At 40.0% G+C, this 20,547-nt stretch overlaps 1 protein-coding gene across 1 annotated transcript in view; it reads left to right on the forward strand.

The window, feature by feature from the left end:
* The window catches only part of LOC146483808 (unconventional myosin-IXb-like), a 61,161-nt gene extending 42,151 nt beyond the window's left edge, over positions 1–19,010 (forward strand). The window contains exons 29-45 of the mRNA XM_085105978.1: positions 131–629; positions 1,533–1,672; positions 2,087–2,203; positions 2,996–3,153; positions 4,149–4,176; positions 5,198–5,245; positions 8,389–8,494; positions 9,928–10,010; positions 10,384–10,480; positions 11,936–12,016; positions 12,113–12,241; positions 13,212–13,317; positions 14,315–14,446; positions 14,853–14,979; positions 15,981–16,069; positions 16,908–17,071; positions 17,384–19,010. Of these exons, the coding sequence (XP_084962104.1) occupies positions 131–629; positions 1,533–1,672; positions 2,087–2,203; positions 2,996–3,153; positions 4,149–4,176; positions 5,198–5,245; positions 8,389–8,494; positions 9,928–10,010; positions 10,384–10,480; positions 11,936–12,016; positions 12,113–12,241; positions 13,212–13,317; positions 14,315–14,446; positions 14,853–14,979; positions 15,981–16,069; positions 16,908–17,071; positions 17,384–17,493 (2,214 nt within the window). The 3' untranslated portion in view covers positions 17,494–19,010. The remainder of the gene's footprint in view (positions 1–130; positions 630–1,532; positions 1,673–2,086; positions 2,204–2,995; positions 3,154–4,148; positions 4,177–5,197; positions 5,246–8,388; positions 8,495–9,927; positions 10,011–10,383; positions 10,481–11,935; positions 12,017–12,112; positions 12,242–13,211; positions 13,318–14,314; positions 14,447–14,852; positions 14,980–15,980; positions 16,070–16,907; positions 17,072–17,383) is intronic.
* Positions 19,011–20,547: the final 1,537 nt, after the last annotated feature.

Genomic DNA, 20,547 nt, shown 5'->3' on the forward strand with positions numbered 1-20,547 from the left:
CAAAGCAAACGCGAAATTATTTTCCACTCTAGCTCAATTGAAAACGTCTCTATCAGCAAACCAGAATTGAGTGTTTCTTACGCAGGTCCGCTCGTTTCTTAACTGTAGGATTCTCGTTCTCTTGTCGTAGGTGGCTCGTCAGAGGTCGAGCTCTGAACCGAACAGCCCGGAAATCAAACGGCACCCTCGGCCCCCTCAGATTGAGCTTGCACCACAAAAACCCCTCAGACACGCATACAGCGACTTGAGCCCCATTCATTCTCCTACGTTACCCACGACGAAGTCAGCCGAAGACATTCCAAGCGATCTTAAAGCTCCGACTTTCTCCCGAAAGCTCACGAGCAGTATCCGAAGGCGCCTTTCATCCAAAGCGAAACCTGGGCAGCGGTTTAGCGCTTCAGACGTTTTGGACGACAGAATTACCAGATCTCCCTCGGACGATGTGGAGTATTTGAAGCCAAATTTTTCCGGTAGCTTAAATCGTGGAGAGTATGGCGGAAAAGTGAAGAGAGGATTCCTTCGTAAAATTGCGCGGAACAACTCTTTCAGGAGAAGGTCTGATTCCTATTTGAACAAACTTGCCGCGGCGAAGAAATCTGATTTGGATGGTGGAACTGCGTCGAATGAAGGTTAGAAGGTTATTTATTCTAAAGGCATACTCACACTCAAATTATAATTCTCTATATAGTTCTTGGGGAATCTTTTGTTAGAGAAGTTAAGCATCACGTGTACGGTAAACGCGGACGGCAGAAATAACCACGTGATCTCGATTTTCCCGCCTATTTCCACGTTTACTCCCTTCCGGTTGCTGATTGAACGCGAGGATTTTTTTCGCGTTCATCAACAACATGAGTATTTATTTCAATTGTTTGACTGTTTTGAATCGTTTTGCCTCAATAACCAGCCCGTGTTTTTTTTTTCACATTCTATTTAAAATAGTTTCGTTCCTGGCGAACAACGTTTGACATGACTCAAACCTTCGCAAGAGCACTCGCCTTCTTTGAAGAAAGTGTTGCCAAGATTGTGGAGTTACGCCTAAAATGTCAGAAACCATATTTAACTCGTAACACATTACGTATGCTGTATTGTCGTGCATTTTACATTTTATTGAGTTAACGTGAAACTTACGAAAAAAATTTAGCTTTAGCTTGGGAAAAGAGCAAACTGAAGCCAGTAGAGAGTTACAACAACAACAATTTATTTTATAAATTCAGATTACATAAGGGGCTTGTCCCGCAAATAGCCACAAAGCTAGTCGAGGCGGGAAAAGGACGAGCACAAGAACATAATGAAAAAAAAAAATTACAGTAAATTACAAACACGCTGGAAAACAGAAAAAAACAACTTTACATAATAACGCAGATTTAGATAAGGCTATGCATCAAAATTAAAGTAAATTATATGTAATTATATGTAGTTACTGAGACACCACCTTATTTAACCAGTTCAACCACAGTCGAGGTGACAGTCGGTATGGACCTATAACATTAATCTTTCCTCTGTAAAGGCATCAGTTCTTTCTGCTATTGCAGACTTGACAAAGGCGCTGAAGCAGACCAAGATAGTCAGCTGTGCCATCACCACAGGCCCTGTGCAGTGGAAAAACACCGGCAAGAAGTTCTTAAAGGGCAGCGAGGAGCTAGGCGAACTGGAGACGTTTTTGATGAGTAAGGTACGGAATACGGACGTCCTATACGCCAAGGATGTAGTATTGATCGTAACCCTTGCCTGTCTATCTAGTAATGACAGCAAATTTAATCGTAATCTGCAATGCTGGTGTTTTTTTTTAGTGGGGCGAGGGAATGCCCTAACATATTGCAAATCCAACGTGGCGGCTTCGATTAACCAAGATTCTAACACTCGCCCGCCCCCCCGAAAACGCCTGCGTTGCAGGCTAATTAAATCGTAAATCGTTCGTGGGAATCGTTGAACTATTGACCCTCGAAATGAAACTTGAAAATACCTTTTTTGGTGAAAGCCCCACAAAGGAATTTCAGGCGTTGAAGTTGAGATCCGTTGGCCACCCTACAGGCTCAGAAAGCCAGACTTTCAAACAAATCACTGCTTTTGTTTTTTTATTGGTCAGGTCTCCATGCTCAACAAGGAAGAGAACAAACGAGATACCATTGTCGACCGTGTGTTCAGAAAAGCTCTTCAGGAATTTCACATGCAACTCATCACGTCTTACTCTGTTCTCATGAAGGTACGGTAAAGCTAGCGAAATTCACTGTTGGCAGAACGCGCGTTTGCGGGTGCTGTGAGGACGATTTGTTTTATAAAATGTTACAGGGTTGAAATAAGGGTTGAAGGCGTTCAACTGAGAGCATTTGCTGGTGCTTTTTCATTCGAACCTTTTCTCTTTTATTTTGTCCAAGTGCAAACTGCACTAAATCTCAACAATTAGAACCCTCCTGCACAGTTCAATAACTACAACTTTTACTACAGGAAAGTACTGCTCAGCAGCTTTTATTTGAATGGCCACGCTTATAAAATTTCATCCACAGACTCACAAGTTTAAAAAAATCTTACAACATGCAGTGTCATAGGAAATTATTGCACGGCGGTGGTTTTCATTTGAATAGTCACACTTCCGCATTTCTTTCACAGACTCAAAATTTAGAACTATCTTGTACAGCATAATAAACAGACCACAAGAAAGTTCTTGTCAGTGGCTTTCATTTGAATGGTCACACTTTAGGATTTCATCCTAAGACTCAAACGTTAAAACCACTTTATACAGCGTAATAAACAGCACCGCAGGCATCACCGCCTTTTAGAATGATCGTGGCTTAATTATCTCTGAAAAATGCGTAGTTCCCCCTAATTTTCTTGCTCCATTTAATAGCCCTTACAAAGATCTGATTTCTCGGATAGTCATAAACTTGGCAAAAATACGTCTGTATTGAGAAGCAACGTCCTTTTTGTGATTCGTGCAGTAAGACGACAGTGAAGACCTAAAACCTATCAGGTTGTGACATTTTCTTTTTCGTGGTAGGGAGACACTTCTTATACGCTGAAATACGAAGATTTGATGGGCCAGTTCGAGTTCACACTGAACAAGATCATCAAAAGCGAGCGGATTACTGACAGTTTTCCCGTGATCATGGGTGTAAACGCGTTTGCTGGAGTTCTGTCCGAATTTATCACCTCAAGGTAATTGTTACATTCATTGTTATTTCGTTAGCAACATTTACAGCGGTTTTCGTTTGAGCGTCATCACACCCTGGCCAATCAGCAATGAACCAACCAGAACTTGAAGCAAATACATGTAACCGGAGCCAAGCGCGGGAACTGAAAACGTGTGCGAGCAAGTTCAGATTTTGGTTGTGTTTCGTATAGAGCTGGGAAAGTGGCGCGAATTATGTTAACCAATCAAGCAATTCGAAAGCAAGCGCGAAATTCCTTTCGAAAACCGTTCTATTACCCATTGCCAAGGTTCTCCTTTTAGTAACTTTTCAAACTAACAGTGTAAATTTATTCCAAATAGATAACAAGGTTAGTTTGTAAAGAAACTGTGGTGCTGCGTCGTGTAGGGGAGAAGAAACGAATGTTTGGTTTTAGTTTAATTAAAGGTAATTTGGCCACCGAAAAGAGATTCAAATGCTGGCGTTTCGAGCGCTAGCCCTTCCACTCTGACGAAGGGTTAATACTCGAAACGTCAGCAGTCGAATCTCTTTACGGTAGCCAAATTACCTTATCAACTCTGTTGTTAAAAAGAAACCGGCGTTATTTTAATTCCAGTATCCTTGAATTACGTCGTTTCGAAAATCTGACTCTAACAAACTTACCAGTTCAGTTCCAATCAAGATCCTAAAAAAATTCAGGTTTGAACAAGGCTCGAACCCGTCAGCTTGTGAAACCGATTTCAACCGATGAGACCAAGCATGTTGATTTTTGGACCAATCAGGAGCAGGCCAACACTAATCGTTACGCTCTTTTTCCGCGCTGGGCGCCGGTTGCTGTGCTGTCGCAGAAAGCCTTTTTTTTTTTTGTTATCTTCGAGTTCTAAGTGGATCGTTCGCTGATTGACCAGATGGTCTAGGCCTTGATCTTAATTCTACTGCTTTCTTATACCGGTCATAAACTAAAGGTCCTTAGCTCGTTTGCATCTAAAAAATGTCTTATCTTTTTTATTAATTTGTTGACAGAACGCTTACACAGACGAAGCCGGCCAAGGTAAGAAAACGACTACTTCTTCAGCTTCAACGTCTCGCAATCGACAAACGTTAATGTTGAAACAGCGTTGAATATCAGTGTTTTTACGTTCTTTATATAGCTTGCGGACAAGGAGCGAGAGACATGTGCTGTACTCATAGTGCCACAGGCGTTTCTCACACCCGTTTCATGTGCGAAATTAGCGTCTTTGTATCTTAATCATATTTGCGCGGTTTATTTTTTTATCGGTTTATTTTTGGTCGCGTAACAAAAAACGGGAAAGAAAATGCGATTAACACTGATATTTATTAATGTTTATGCGCCGCGACAATATTCCTCGTTTGTCCAACCAACCCCAGTGACTAGGCGTCAACCATGATGTGTTCAACGAGCGGTATGCTAAAAAAATCCGTTACACTACAACCTACAGTGGTAGCTCAGTTGTGACACTTCACAACCAAGCTAACTTCTGGGCACGAATAAAGATTGTTGTACTGTCCTTTCCGTCCCCTTCCCTTACCCCCACCCCCCCCCCCCCCTTCAGTGGTGTTTCTCGCAGTCAGGAGATTCTGCTGCAAATCTTGCAAACCAACATTAAAAGGGCAGGATGACGAGATCCGTCTCAAGATTAATGACTAAGAGGGCCTTCCATTTGCTAGGACTGTCCGGCCAGATTAGTCTCCCTCACAGCCGTTCTGTCTCGTCACGCAACGCTCCTCCCCACAAAGGAGCGTTGCGTGACGAGACACAGAACGGCTACAAGGGAGACCACGGCCAGACCGGCCAGTTTGTAAATCAAACGCGTCATTTTGTAGGGATGGTGCTGCGGAATCTTTAAAAATAATCACTCCGAAAATGGTACGCACTATTTTGAAGAAATTCGAAGGATAAGGGTAAAACTTATCCCTCAAATTGGTACATTCCGTTGACGAACTCACCTTTCAGGGCGGCCATTTCTGACAGATGGCAAGCGCCCTAAGACTCAAGGTTCACTTAATCCATGTTCCTTTTGTGAACCTCTGTGTTTTTCTCTTTCCAAAAGCACCACAAGAAACCTCATGTAAAGAAGCGAAAGTCCTCGGAACTCACGGTAAGTTGAAGTACTACGTTTGGAACTTTCATTCTCCTGACTAATGTTTATGTTTTTTTTTTCTTCTATAAGCGCTAATAATCCGCCGTACTAAAAAAGATGGTGACTGGTACATTTATCTATAATTCTTAGCGTAGAAAACCCTAAAAACGCTCATAAAAATGCGCAGAAAACTTCTAAAAACTTCAAACCTAGCAAACACAATGTTGTTACTACAGGGACGAATTCCTTAAAAAAAATATATATATAGCTTTCTATGTGCCCATTGGCCCGTGTTAGGTTCGTAAGGTGTTGTGGGAAATTGTACAGCCGCCATCTTGTTTTCCGTACGGCGGATTGAATGTTATATCAAGACAGAAACTCCTTGTTGATTGTTTTCTTCATTCTTTTCTTCAGTCCCTTCACTGTATTGAAACAGATTACTCAGATGGTAACATCACAAAAAAACTAAATTTGGATAATTTTGGAATTTGGTGAGGCCTTTTGCGACGAAAAATGTCTCCTGGCCAAAAATTAGCAATCAAATGCGCTTTCGGATTTCTTCTTCAAATTGTTCTTTTGGTGAACAAATAATTAATTAATAATTAAAAATGCTGGACGATTTTTTAATTGAAAATTCACTTAATATCCTTCCCTTGGTGGTGTAGACTGGACATTTCGCGTATGGGTTAAGGTAATAGGTTGTAAATTTGACACAGTTTTGGTAAAAATGAAGGAAAGTCGCCGTGAGAACCCTGTCAAAGAATATCTAGCGACTAGCGGGACTAGGGTACCAATGTGCACAAAAGGGACATATTCATACATAAACTTTATTTCAACTCGAATTTAAAAAAAGTAGCTTAAAGCTTATATTTTTGAGGACTACTGCTATCAAACAAAAGTTTCTATGAGCTTATGAAAATACCAAATACTTTGAGACCAAACACGAGGAAATATATTTCGGTTGAAATTTCATTGCCGAATTGCTCCTGTGAAGTCCTTAAAAGGAGAAACAGTTGGATAGATTTACGAAAATTGAAAAATCTATGCTTATGTAAATGCGTAGGTAGTTGAGTCGCTTTATTCAGCTCATATTCGCGTTATCGTAAAAGTTGTGTGATAGGTTCACTTAAATTGAAAACTCTGTACTTTTACGCTCAAAAGAAATGTGTTGGCAATACTCAAAAAAACAAGGTGGAAATTTTACTTTAAAACGAAATGAAACGAAAGGAATATTGTATTATCTTGTTATTTTCCAAGAACTATTTTTTGTATTTACGTGCGGTTTGCGTTCCTCTCAATCGCACCTTCAGTCTTTCAAACTAATACCTTCGAGGTCTCCTTGCGTTTTCTCCAGCAGGCAAATTTTACGTAAAATGAAAACCTCTGTTAATGATGTTGCATACATTAAAAATGAACAACCAATGGGAATGCGCGGTGAAACCTACGTCAACGGCAGTCGGGAAGGTTAAGTGTTCGATTGAGTTCTTCTTGTGTTGTGAAATATACTTTGCTGTGAGCGTTATGGCCTTTTCTTCAACGACTGATTCGCCGAGCGATATTCCTGCCAACAAACTTAGGAGGTGGTCAAGTATCGGTGTAAGGCTCCGTACGTCAAGTTTCGATCACCGTATGGTACGTCCGCGATTAATTAATTACACTAATTACATAAATTGATAACGGGAGATAATGTTAAGTGGCCGGCTGCCTTGTCCACTTAATTACTTTTTCATGAAGTTGCAACTGTTAAATTATTCACGTCGTCAGTTTGTTTTCATGTTTGCGTTATATTTAATATTTTAATTTGCTGTGAACCGTATGCTTTGTGTTGTGCTTAAAGATCTCGTTCTGACTCAGTTTGATCGGAGCGAAAAACATCTTTCCTCTTTCGTTTCGCTCTCGTCTTCGTGCGTTTATCCAAGTTCTTTTCAACGTTTAAGCATCTGGTTTTTTGTTCTTTGGTTTAAAAATTTAAAGGAATTCAGTTTTATTAGTCAGGTTGAGTAATGGTTGTTAGCGCGGGACGAGGAGTTTCGTCAGATTTACGTGTCGTGTGGACGGCAGGGTTTGAAGAAATTCATGAAGGCCGGCGCCCCATATTTTATCGGGGAAGGCGTCTCTATAACTTTTCGGGAAATTCTGCCTAAAGAGGTTTTCATGAACTAACAATAGTTATAAAGCGTTTTTAGTTTGTTGCATGCCTAAATTTTAGTTTACAAGCTTCGATTTCTTGCTTTGTCTTCTTACGCCATGTATTGTTTTATTGAGCAGAAAATCTCAGGCAAATTATCTTGCCCGTTTATTTTTCTGTGAATGTTTCCCTTAGAACTTACTAGATTGCCTGTTATTGATTGTGTTTTAGTATTTGGTGAAGGCTGTTCAGTATCAAAAACTGTTACAATGATGTTTTGTTTAGTAGGGGTTATGTGTGAAACGATATTTAAGTAAAATTTATCACGGTGAATTGTTATCAATACGGGTGAACTCTTGACATAACATTGTTGAGGCAACAGTATTTCATGAAAACAACAACATTAATAATTTTTCACAGGTGGTATCGCTTAGAAATTACATTGGTAAACAATAAAGCATAAAAAGGGAAAAAAGGCTAACTTATTGGTGGTAATGATTACGCAATCATAAATTGTGCTTTCGTTTAATTACCCTTAACCATTGCAACAACAACAACAACAACAACAACAACAAAAACAGCAAAAATGTCTAATTACTCAAGTAATTAAAAGAAAGTTTAGGTACGATGGCTCCGTTATCGTGGATATCAATTCCCTCATAAGAATTACTGCATATAGAATAAAAAGATATATGACAGAATTTCTAGAGCAAACTCAGTATTCAAAAGTTTGAATATGAATATATGAAACATATATTTGAACTTCGGGTGAAAGATTAAATAGAAGGAAAGGCCCTCGCAGTTATTTACGCAACTAAAGCAGTTGCGAAAAGCCCGGAGAGCCTGAAAAAAATTCGGGCTTGAACGGGATTCGAGCCCATGATTGCGATAGCTAGAATGAGTTGCAATTTTGGTTTCTCCTGCAGCTTATTACTTCATGTGATTATGCAGATTGCTGCTGTGTTGCAAGATGGCATCGTTAAAAGTCAAATCATCTCGTGTATTTTAGTATTATTCGGTGTTTTCTTTCCAGGAATTTAATGGGCACAAGTTCGCCACAACGCAGTTCAGTATTCCAACATTCTGTGAGCACTGTGGAGGGTTCATATGGGGACTGGACAAAGGATTCGTTTGTCAAGGTAGCGTATTCCTTTCTCTCCTCTAGGGTTAATACCCGGGGCGGGTTGTTCCAAAGCCGATTAACGCTAATCTACGATTAAAAGTTAGTCGAGGTTTCCATCTCGCTCTTCAAAAGTGATTTCAAAGCCTAATTTCAAGCTAAAGGTAAAGAAAAGTCTAAGTCAAAACTGAGGGCCAAAACTATTTTGGAAGAATCTTTATTGATTAGTTATTAAACTCGAATCAAAGTTCACTTTAATCCAGGAGGTCACAGTTTGTGTTTATCCACGGGAGTGCAAGTTAGAAACACTCCGTGCAGCATACTAAACAGTAACACAGGAAAGTACTGCTCAGTAATTTGCATTTGAATGGTCACACTTGAGGATTTCATCCGTAGAATCAATAGTTAAAACCACATTGTACAGTACTGTTAATTAGCTTTCTAAGTACTTCTCTGTATCCTCCACTTGGTTTTCATCCGCAGACTCGAAAGTTAGAACCATATTTAAATGAGTGGATAAACCTAGGTCCCTGTCTTGTGGGTATTCCTTACTTTAGAATGTGCGGGTGACATCCTAACGTGAGACTATTCAAGTAAAAGCTACTTAGCAGTTCGTTCCTGTGGTGCTGTTTATTATGATGCACAAGGTGGTTCTAACTTCTGAGTCTGTGGATGAAATCCTTTAGTGCAACCATTCAAATGAAAGCTACTGAGCAATACTTTCCTGTGGTACTGTTTATTATGCTGTACAAGTTTGTTTAAACTTTTGAGTCTCTGTTTGAATGGAAGCTAGAGAGCAACACGTTCCTGTGTTGGTGTTTACTGTGCAAGGTGTTTCAAACTTTATGGGTTGTGGAAAAAATGAGAATGGACTTTATTTTAGTCGTAAAACCAAAACCTGGGTAATGACTCTGGCCAATCGCAGTTGACATAGCTTCGAACCAATCAAAACGCGACGAAAATGTCAAGCGCGGGAAAACGTGCGCGTGGAAGTCACGATGGGTTTTGGTTTTGTTTCTCATTGGGCGAGAAAGTGGCGCGAATTTTGCTAACCAATCATAGAGCGAATACGAAATTGTTTTCGACACTCATTTGGAAACCGCTCTGTAAGCTGAGCAGGGATTTTTCTTTCATATAAACGTCAACAGTACCCGATGTTTTACAGTGCGTTGTGGGGCAAATAAAAAAAAAAATAAACAAACAAACAAACCAACCTACCAAGCAACTAACCAACAAATAGCTGACAGGGAAAAACGTGTAACACAAACAGGTAAAAACAAGAAAATGGTCACGTGCTACATTCATGCAATCTCTGTTTCTGCTGTAAACTTGCGCGCATGTTTTCATCGTTTTTGTTTAGACTGTGCCGTCAACTTTTCTTTTCTTACGCTGTCTTTGATAGATACCTGACTTGACCATGTGATGATTTCGTTGTTCTTGTTTCTCTTGCAGAGTGCAGATTTACTTGTCACAAGAAGTGTCACGCCAAGTCTCGAAACATTTGCCGAAAAGGGACCAACAAGTCCAAAGGAAAAGTAAGAATTAACCCTTTAACCCCTTATATCAAAGAACAATTTCTTCTATCTTGTCCCCATACTTTTCTTATAAAAGTACTAGGGAGAAGTTATTAAAATATCAAGAAAATTCACCTTGGATGATCATGTCCTTAATTCTAATGACCTCAGGGGTTGAGTAAGCATTGATCACAAGGAGAAATTTGATGCTGATCACTGTTAGGGCTTAAAGAGTTAACAGGCATGGTTGCCCCGTAATTGTCTTTTTGGATTCCGATAACACTTGCTACACCTTCTTTTCCTGCATCATTAGCCATATACTGCGTAAAAATCGCTTTGTTTTAAGAAATCTGAGTCTCTAAGCTTGTGGTTCTTTTTTTTTTTCTTTATTCAGACGGGTCTGTTTGGTGGTGAACTATCCTGTCTCATTTCCAACGAAAACTCAGTTCCACCACTTGTTGACAAACTCATCCAAGACATCGAAAAAAGAGGTAACTTACTTCTGCAGTGTGTGTGCTTGTTTCGCCTCCCGTAAAACAAGATTTAACCATAAAAGTGAACGTTAAAAACGAACGTTTCGACCGTTCAAAGGTCATTTCCAAGTTCAGTGTTTGGGATAACAAAGCATGTCCATGTATATACAATTGTGAATTTCTTTGACTAACTAAGTTACCAAAGTGCATGAGAGCACTAAAATATGTACATACAAACAATAAGAATTAGAGGCATTAAAAGCTAGTAGTATTAGATAACCTTAAGCGGATCACATACATACGTAATTCAAATGACAAGTGTTAACACAGAGCGGTTTTCAATTGACTTTCGAAAGTAATTCGCGTTTACTTTGGTTTTGCATTACTACGCTCTTTGATTGGTTAACAAAACTCGCGCCACTTTCTCAACCAATGGGAATCCAAACCAAAACCAATCGTGTTTTGGCCGGACGCGTTTTCCCGGCTTGGCGCCAGTTACATGTATTTGCTTCGAATTCTGATTGGATCGTTGTGTTGTTTACATCTGTTGTGATTGGCAAGAGTAATTACTTTTGTTTTGGTTTTACGACACTCAATTGGAAACCGCTCTAATAATGGTAATTAAAACGCTTAATTAGATAAAAACAATGAAGTATTGGATAGTTAAAGTCGAAACAAGAGCCGGACAAAAGCGCCTGCTTGGTGAGGCGGTGATTACTACATATGCAGTACGCAAAGTAAGGTTGCTGTGCGGTGATAAGATGTAGCGATTTTGTGTCATAAAAGAGTTTGCGCTTGTTTCGCTCATGAAACATTGTTTCAATCACATAATCGCAATCATTGCAATAGTTAAGCAAGTCATACAGATGTTTTGTACCTGCTGTAAACATCAATTAGTTTACCCTATTTGTTTAACTTACGCACGTGAAATTGTATTGCCCAAAGCTTGTGGCTCGAGGTTGTATATTACGTTTGGATTTCAGTAAAATCTTTTGAGTTCTGTCTGTAACTGAACGGATCAAGATGAGCAACAAATATCACGTTCTTGGACGACACGTATCCACTTGAAGTAGAAAGGGCTACTATCGCTCTGCCGTAGAACTAAATTGTCCCCAAAGCCCTAGCTAAGTTACAACCGAGAAATACCGTTGTCTATTTCCGCGTCTAAAAATTCGAGTTTTGGTGCATTGTAAAAGAAGGCAGATAAATAGGCCATTTCTGAGTTGCTTTGAACCTCATGATGAAAGCGAGGCCAAGTGCAAAGTTTTTATTATAAAAATTAGTTTTCATCCATATGCAAACAAAACTTATTTTCATCTGAAAAGCTTTGCACTTAGCCTCGCTTTCATAACGAGATTCACAGCAACTCGGGTATGGCCTATTATCGTGTTGTACCCGTACGCCAGTTTTAGAAATGAAAATTGTTTCTTTTTTTTATATGTTGAGAGTTTAATTCTTCTTTTCTTGCTCTAGGTATATACACGGAAGGTCTTTACAGAAAATCTCCGAGCACCGTTGCTGTCAAAAAACTCAAGAACGACATTTGTACAGTAGGTCAGTGACGATATCAAGTATTTCTATGTGATTTCTTTAAACGCTCTCCTTCTGTGAGAATGAAGATCACTAATTCTTGCCGGTCGTACTTTGCAGGAATTGACGCTGTCAATTTAGAGGAGTTTACCGTCCACGTGGTCGCGGGAGTGCTAAAGCTGTTCTTCAGGCAGTTGGCGGTTCCAGTCATCACGGCTGACTTCTACGTGGATTTTATTCGAACAGCAGGTAACTCGTAGCCCTTTTATGAATGCTAGCTATGCCCTTAAACACGGACCCGCACTATAAAAAGAACCTTGCCTAGGCCAAGCCGCCAGTCATTTCATTATAGACACTGAGCTGTGAACATCTCAGAGTCCGTGCAGCATGATACAATAGAATATTGACAAAATAAATTTAAAATTCCTATGCGTAGTTAGCTCGTGAATCAAACTTGAGATTTAACAATTTGTTTTGCGACTCAATGACAATATATTTTGTCCAAAATATTCTTTTAACAGCTTAGGTTATTTTTTCAGGACACGTTTGGCTTTATTTCTTGGAATATCAATTCCATAACGCTTACTTCCTACTTGCTCACTATGTCCGCCATCCCTAATGTGACGTTGAAGCGGTGACTGTGTGACAAAAGTGTGGGAGCTATCCTTTTGTAGTGCTTTATTGTTTAAGAACAATGAAGTTCGAGTGAGCGAACCATCCGGAGGGAGAACTTACAAGCTTGTTTTGCTCGTTTGGTCACGTGTTTAACCTGCTCTCTAGACCTTTCAGGAAAGGGGAGAGCCCAAAAGTGATCACGATCCAATTTCTCCTCACCATTGTACTACTTGATCAAACATACAGGTGAGGAGAATAAGGAAAATGATCGCCAAAGATAAACTCGATATTTAAACAATATATAGAGAACAACAAGGAGAATTAGCCTTACGGTAAAAGATTGTGGCTGTACAATTTAACACAATACCTTGTGAACCAAACACAACCCGTAGGCACATTGAAAGCCACATTTGTTTTGCAAAATGCCGGCGTCCCTGTACTTACAACATTGTGTATACTAGGTTTGAAGTTTTTAGAACTTTCTGTGCGTTTTTATGAGTGTTTTTAGGGGTTTCGTACGCTAAGTGTTATGGTTAAACATACCACTCGCCATCTTTTTTTCCGTACGGTGAATTGGAAACTGACTGTTACCTTATTGTTTTAGACCTAAGCGAGGAAAAGTTACGATTGCAGGCTCTCTATGCTTTGGTGCAAAAACTTCCTCGAGCGAGCAGAAACACCCTGGAAAGACTTGTGTTTCACCTCGCAAGGTAAGGGATAAACGCTTGTTCTTATGTATTTTTTGGACCAACCACCATACCCGCCGACTATTTTGTATTGTTGATGCATGGACTGCAGCTAAAAATGTTCCCCGCTTGTACTTAATAAACCGTTCCGTCCCGTCGGGGAGTTCAGTCATGTATAAACTATAAACTAGTAATAATCGTAGATTAGAGAGTGCGTTCGATGTCACCAGGCTCTTTGTCCTCCCAGGCCAATCTCGATCTCAGGCTCTCTCTCTTTGTGTTGTCATCCGCCCCTGCAAAAAAATCTGCGGGGGATGCTAGATGTGTGTCCCAAGATCCATCGACACACGACAAGTCCCATAAAATCTCGACTCAAATCCGTATTAGGAAGCGTTCTTCCTACATCGAACGCAAAACATTTTTGGGGCTCCACTCTCTTCACTTTTTGAACTAACACCTCCTTGATGAATCCTATGTTCGGTGAATGTTTATTTTATTTAAGTAAACACGGTACGCAGAAACATCATTTTGCTGTTGATACATGAGTCTCATACGAGGGTATCTTGATGTAATTCTAAACAAACTGGTGCTGCGTCGTTGGGCGAGTGGAAGCGAATGTTTGGTTTATCAACAGAAGGTAATTTGGTCACCGTATAAAGAGATTCGAGTGCTGACGTTTGGAACGTTAGCCCTTCGTCAGAGCCGGAATCCGAAGGATTAACGTTTGAACGTTTGACTGACAAAGGGCTAACGCTCGAAATGTCAGCACTAGAATCTCTTTACGGTGACCAAATTACCTTGTCAACTCTGTTGATAAAACCAAACTTTGTTTTCGTCCTTGCTGTGAGAGGTTAATTCTCCGGGTTCTCCGGTTTTCCCCTCTCCTCAAAAACCAACATTTCCAAATTCCAATTCGATCGGATAGTGTCTCCATACTGTAAAGCGCATTTGACCATCTCGTCATGGAATTATGCGCTATACAAATTTACAAATGTAAATTTAAATAATTTTGCACTTGCAGAATATCCCAGCATCAGGAGGAAAATCTGATGAACGCAAATGCTCTGGCCATAATTTGGGCGCAGTGCGTCATGGCGACTCCGCCTGGAATGAGCGCGTTGGAGAGCATGCAAGACGTCGCGAAACAGACCAAGTAAGTGGGTTAAATCATTAGAGCTATAAGTGCCTTAAAAATAAATGGCGTAGTTCCTTTGAAATCATTATACTTTTGTAGTTCGATGAACCTTACATGTGTTTGGCTCCAGAAGGCATAGAGGGAAATGAATTCCAACTTGATAAATTTGGCGTAACACTGTCAAGGTCTTCGCTTGTGTCTTGGAAAATTTCTGAGTAGTTATTTTGTCTTATTCAACCTTCGCAAATTCCGTGATGCCCTTTTCTTAGACCAATGAGTACTAAGCAAGTTTCCTTAATTTAGCCCGTAAAAAAAGTGCTCCAGATTTGCTTATAAACTGAATGTTAGTTTATTAATCGATGTTCTCTTTTGTGAAGCTTTTTTAAGGAGTTCACCTCTTTAATTGTTGTACTTTGTTTTTCAGATGCCTCGAAACTCTCATCCTCGGCCAGTTGTCCAAGATCCGGTCAACTCTAAACAATATCCGGGTAATTGACAGTGCAACGGATACAGCTCACAAGCGCCTCTCAATGTTGAGGCTCAATGAAGAAGTAAGGTTCATTTAATGATCGTCGGCTCGTTTGGCGTATCCTATAGAGTAGCTGGCAATATTAGCCAGTTCCAGGCATTCAGGGAGCAGGGAGCTGGGCGAAGAAAATTGCTATGTGCGTGGATAATAAATGGAAGGAAAAATATTGCGAGCGGGAAAAACGAGAAAAGACTGGGGGAGGAGGGGGTGAATGTCTCGAACAGACTATGATAACAGAGAGATTTAGAATCGCGTTTACGGTAAACGGCAAACGTGAGATTCGCGTTTATGTTTTCTTAAAAGAATGAGTACATAGAAAAGAATAGTGCAAAATAATTCTGGCCTTGGATGTTAACGCAAAACTACTCAATTTTACTGAGAAACTGGAAACAGCGAGCAGCAAATACAGGGTTAACATGGTCACGTGTTCATTTCTGCCGTTTGTCGTAAACGTAATTCTAAATTTCTCTTTTATCAGCTGTCGTATAACGTCATAAAATTCAAAATAGTGGACGATTGAAATTTCCAAGTTTTTTGAGACGCTATAGTATATTATTTTCACGTTCTTAAACTTGAATGTAGAGTATAATTCCAACATTTTATTGTAAAGTTTATTGCAACAGTACAGCTCTTTTTTGTGGTTTTTTTCTTTTTCTTTTTCGGCGATTGACACAGTATAATTTTATTACGACTTGATTGCTCACGATTTATCAAAATCGTGTAAAATTTTGTGTGCTCCTTTTACTGTCGTATTGTATCTAACAGTCGTATGCCTGTGTGAGCTTTGCAGTAGATTTACACGACGCAGTTTGTAAGCATTGCTTGGACACTGGGCACGTTGGACGTGAACGTTTCAGCAGAACTTCTTCCGTCAATCAACTCATTTTTCTGTTATCTTTATGAATTTATAGCGTGACAGTGGCTTTTGTTCTGTATTTTTCGTTTTAATGTACCTGTCTCCTCAGCGGAATGGAATCTTTTCTGTTTACGATGTGGTTTCTAATTGGTTGTTTTTGATCTTAGGATGAAGGTTTAGTCGAAAAAGATCTTGAAGGCGAAGAACACGAAAAAATTCTGCTCAGGCAGCAGCTCTTTGAACTGCGCGAACAGAGGTTAGTTTGCTGCCTTAATACCGTATGATCAGTGTTACTCTACCTCTCTCAATGAAGAAGGCGTTTGTAAGTTGTTACAATAACGTGTAAATGAAAAGCACCCTAAGTAGACATCTAACGAGCCTCGAACCAACCCAGAACTCGAAGGGAAAACGTGTAATTGTAAGACACTCGCTTGACTCAGCAGAGAGACACCAGGAATCTTTGGGGTAGCTCTTCTTTATTCTTAAAGGAACTGGTTCTGCACTTCAACAACTCGACGACAATTCTACAACTATTCAGTTCGATTCTACGTCTACTCTACAAGTAATCTACATAATTCTGCATCTTTGTTAGATCTTTACTACATCTATCACTCAAATCACGCCTTACTTTATAGTATGCTGTAAACATGTTTACGACTGTAATTCATCCAAGGCCAGATGGCCCCAACCAGAGATAAGAATTGGTTTTGGCCAAACTACACTAACAGGAAAGAGCAACACAACTGTTATAAGGAAATAGATAGAAAATGAAACCAATCAGGCTAATAAAATCCTTAAGTGTTTTAAGAGTCTTCGAGGAGGAACAAGCCAAGGTTAAAGGAAGTAGGCAAACCTGTCCACAGCACAGCGGTTAACTCTAATCTTTGAACAACAGGAAAATGTCAAATAATCTGGAAAATATCCATCAAAACTATCGAAAGGAAATAACAGCGGTATTCTAAAATTAAAGCCGAAAACACACCCTTACATTAGCTTCGCAACATAATGGTGCCAAACGGAGCACGCCCAAGTCAAATGTTTTGTTCTGCTCTTTAAGATTGCTGTGTTAACCACGTTTCTTTTCTTGCTCATAGAGCTCTTTTAACAGAAAAACTGACCAGTTTAGGGTCTGGAGGCCCAAGGTTGGCGGACAGTGAAGAGGATCTGGCGAGCGATGATTGTCAAACTGACGACGATTTGGAAGGAGCCGATGAAGAGGAGCGGAGAGAGGAGTACGCACTCACCTTTGACCTCCCCGGTGAGTAGTTTGCTTGTCTTTGAATCGTCAGTAATATTTTGAACTGTACCGATACAGCTAAGCTATTGATCCACAGGAAATGTGGCGCAGTAATGCCGTACAGTTACTCTAAAACGCAGCAAGGTGTTAGCATCGTACGAATTGAGACCGCTAAGGATCCCAAACTATCACCTACCTCTAAAAGAGATGCAAAACTTACTAGGTAGCCGGACTCCGGAAAAAAAGCATACACGGAGAAAAAAACAAATTTTGTCAATGGAAGCGTACAATGTAAATATAGCCTTACGCTCAGCTCACTTTTCTATTTTTCAGCCACTCCAATTCAGTTGCGTCATTTGACCAAGAACCGCGCCAGGCAACCAACGGTGAGAAGACGCCGTCCAACGCGGTCCAAGTTACGCGAACAAGCGGTCCAGAGATAGGACACTTCATTCCATACTTCTGGAAATAATTCCTGAAAAGGCGAGTTTAGAAGAGTTCCACAGAAGGTCGCTGGCTCTGAGAGTTTGAATTTTGGACACGAAGGAAACGCTACATCATATAATGTGCTTCAAACTTGTGATTATGTAGATAAAAACTGCTGAACACTATTTTCCTGCAGCGACAATTACATTTCAGTATTTCGAAACTGGAAGTTTAACCCACAGTTGAGTAAATTTGTTCTTTTCTGTCCTGGTGAGTTAAAAGTCAGTTGGACGGAATGAAACTTAGCGTGGTCTGAAAGTTTCGATTGCATGCGTGTCTGACATCACTGTAAATTAATATTTAGCCAGAAATCTCGTCCGTATTGCCGAATTGTTGACGTGCGTTTAGTCTTAGTCTTATTCCGGTCCTCTCATGGATTCTCAGGCTAGAGATGTTTGTTTTAGAGAAAGGTGTAAGAAAGCTGATCATCGTTTAGTAACTGTTGTATCAGTGCCCTTTCGATTTTGCAACTTACTTGCTTAATCCTCCTTATACTTGCTGCCAGCCTAGTGTAACTACGAAAGTGCTTTGCTGTAGTCATCTAGTCGGGTAGTCACGCAACGCATGTGCACTGTGGCCGCTATCGCGCAATGTATAAGCACTGCGTGACAATTGTCACGTGCCGCATAATCGTTGATAGACACTGCGTGACAGTTGTCACGTGACACATAATCATTGTGTGACAACCCATCTCGGCGATAAAGTAGTGGTGTTGTGTCGTCTATGGTTATTTCGATGGCGCAGGCGCCATTTGGTTCCACCGAGTTCCACGCAATGTCTCATGGGACCGGAACAATAGAATGATTAATTTTTTATTACGAGTCTTTTGTTGTAATGTTGTACATAAGCGCTTAATTCACTGATCAAAGTATACGCTATCAAAACTAGGGTTTTAATAGTAAGCAAAGTAAAGACGAAGAATTTGTTCCCTAGGATTGCAAACCCGCGATCTAAATAGACGTCAAGAAATCAGTGTGATAAGAAAAGAAAGAAAAATAATTTAGTAAAACGCTTTGCGCCTCAGAGGGCGTTGCCGTTTTCAAATCGTCTTATTTGGTAAATGAATGAAAACATTTATTTCACGAAAATGAAATTTATTTTATTAGATAGCAATAAAGGGAAATGAAACATTTTGAGGGATGTATTTCACTGGCATTAAATGTCCCCAGCTCAACAAACGTTTTCCGATTTGAAATATTTTACTTGGGCGAAATTAAAACGAGAATAAAAGCGAAAGTGTGAGATGCTCAAGAATTGTAAACAAAATATTAATTTGGTAAGGTAGGATTTATTTATATGCAATGTTGAATATAGAAGGAATCACGCACTCGAGTTTTGTACTTTCTATATCGTACTTGCGTGTCGGTCTCTCGTTGGAGCTAACTATGTCGAGAGCAACTGTAACTCACGAATATTTGTAGACAATTTTATTTTTTTTTCTGATCATTAAATAAAATCACCTTTCGAAGACTTGTGTAGTTGTAAGTCTTGTTTGTAAGACTGCAAAACACTGTACCGAAAAAGATGGTACGGTTACCCATATTTCTTAGCGTACAAAATCCCTAAAAAACACTCATAGAAACGCACAGAAACGTTCTAAAACCTTCAAACACAATTGGTAGTACAGGGAAGAATTTCCTTAAAAATATGGCCTTCTATGTGCCTATTAGCCGTGTTAGGCTTGCAAGGTATTGTGGGAAATGTATAGTCGCCGCCTTTTTTCGTATGGTGTATTTTATATTGGTCTGTTGTTTGAGCATGCGCGGAGCTCCTCGTGTACCTTTTGTCACAAGGAATTTATTCTGCATGCAAATGACGCGGCCGAAAAAAAAATTAAAAAATTGAACTGCAGAGACTACTTTGTAGTTTACCGTTGAACGGCATGTAGTGCCACTCTTAAGCCGCCGTTACACGTTGAAACTTTTAGCTGAAACTTATGTGCAACGGCGAACGAGACCAGTTTCAAGAAGTGGTGTTACACGGTAAAACTCTTGTTTTTTCACCACTGCGACCGTTGCGTCGTGAAACTTGTCTCGTAACGGAAGTTGGAAAACGGTTCACGAAACCGACCATGTTAAGGCCTGGCTAAACTAGGAAACGTCGCGGAAACATTATTTCTTGTTATGTTTTCGTGGTGGCTAAATTAGCGGGAAGCAAACAAAATGTTTTGCTTCCCCGGTGGCTAAACGAGGAAACATTGTTTCGGAAAACAGAGGGTCACGCATGCGCATAATAATAAACTGACTTTGTTGCTAGGAAACATTTTTAATGAGCAGTACTGGAAACTAGTCAACATTGCTTTCATGGTAGCTAAACTGAGAAACATATGTTTCGGAAGCAAAATTTGTGTGTTCTGGAAGCAAAAAAACAGTTTCCGAGCAGCAAAATTTGTTTCCTCAACATATGTTTTCTGCGCAGCTAAATTGGGAAACATTTGCCTCCACAACAGTGTTCCCACAACATTGTTTCTTAGTTTAGCCAGGCCTTTATACGGTGCAACGCCTGCTGGAACTTGTTTCGCAGCGCCGTTGCACACAAGTTTCAGCTAAAAGTTTCAACATGCAACGGCGGCTTTAAAAAAGCTCTTAGTTTTCCTCGGCTGATTGGATAGGAAGTCTATAACGTGAGTTCAGCTAAATTTTGTCATTTGGCGAGGACAATTTACACATACCAAATAATAGGGCCGATTTGGCCCCATTTGACAAATGAAACGAGTGATGAGCGGACGAAAGTCGGCCCGATTTATTAAAAAAATTGTGGCATTGTTACAGATTTATTTAATCAGGTCGATATTCGCCTCGCTCTCACACCAACATACAAAGAAATCGGTGGACAAATTGTAACTTGTAAATGGGCTCATGCGATTGAGCCAATGGGTTACCATATACATTTGATTACTCGTATAAACTGCAAGGAAAGTAACAGATTTATTTCCTTTAATGTGGTTCAGTATTCTGTCGTATCAGAAAACAATGTCAATATAAATTTACATTTCCAAGTCTCCAGACATC

Source organism: Pavona decussata, unplaced genomic scaffold, assembly GCF_977016875.1.
Source record: "Pavona decussata unplaced genomic scaffold, jaPavDecu1.1 SCAFFOLD_38, whole genome shotgun sequence".
Taxonomy (NCBI): domain Eukaryota; kingdom Metazoa; phylum Cnidaria; class Anthozoa; order Scleractinia; family Agariciidae; genus Pavona; species Pavona decussata.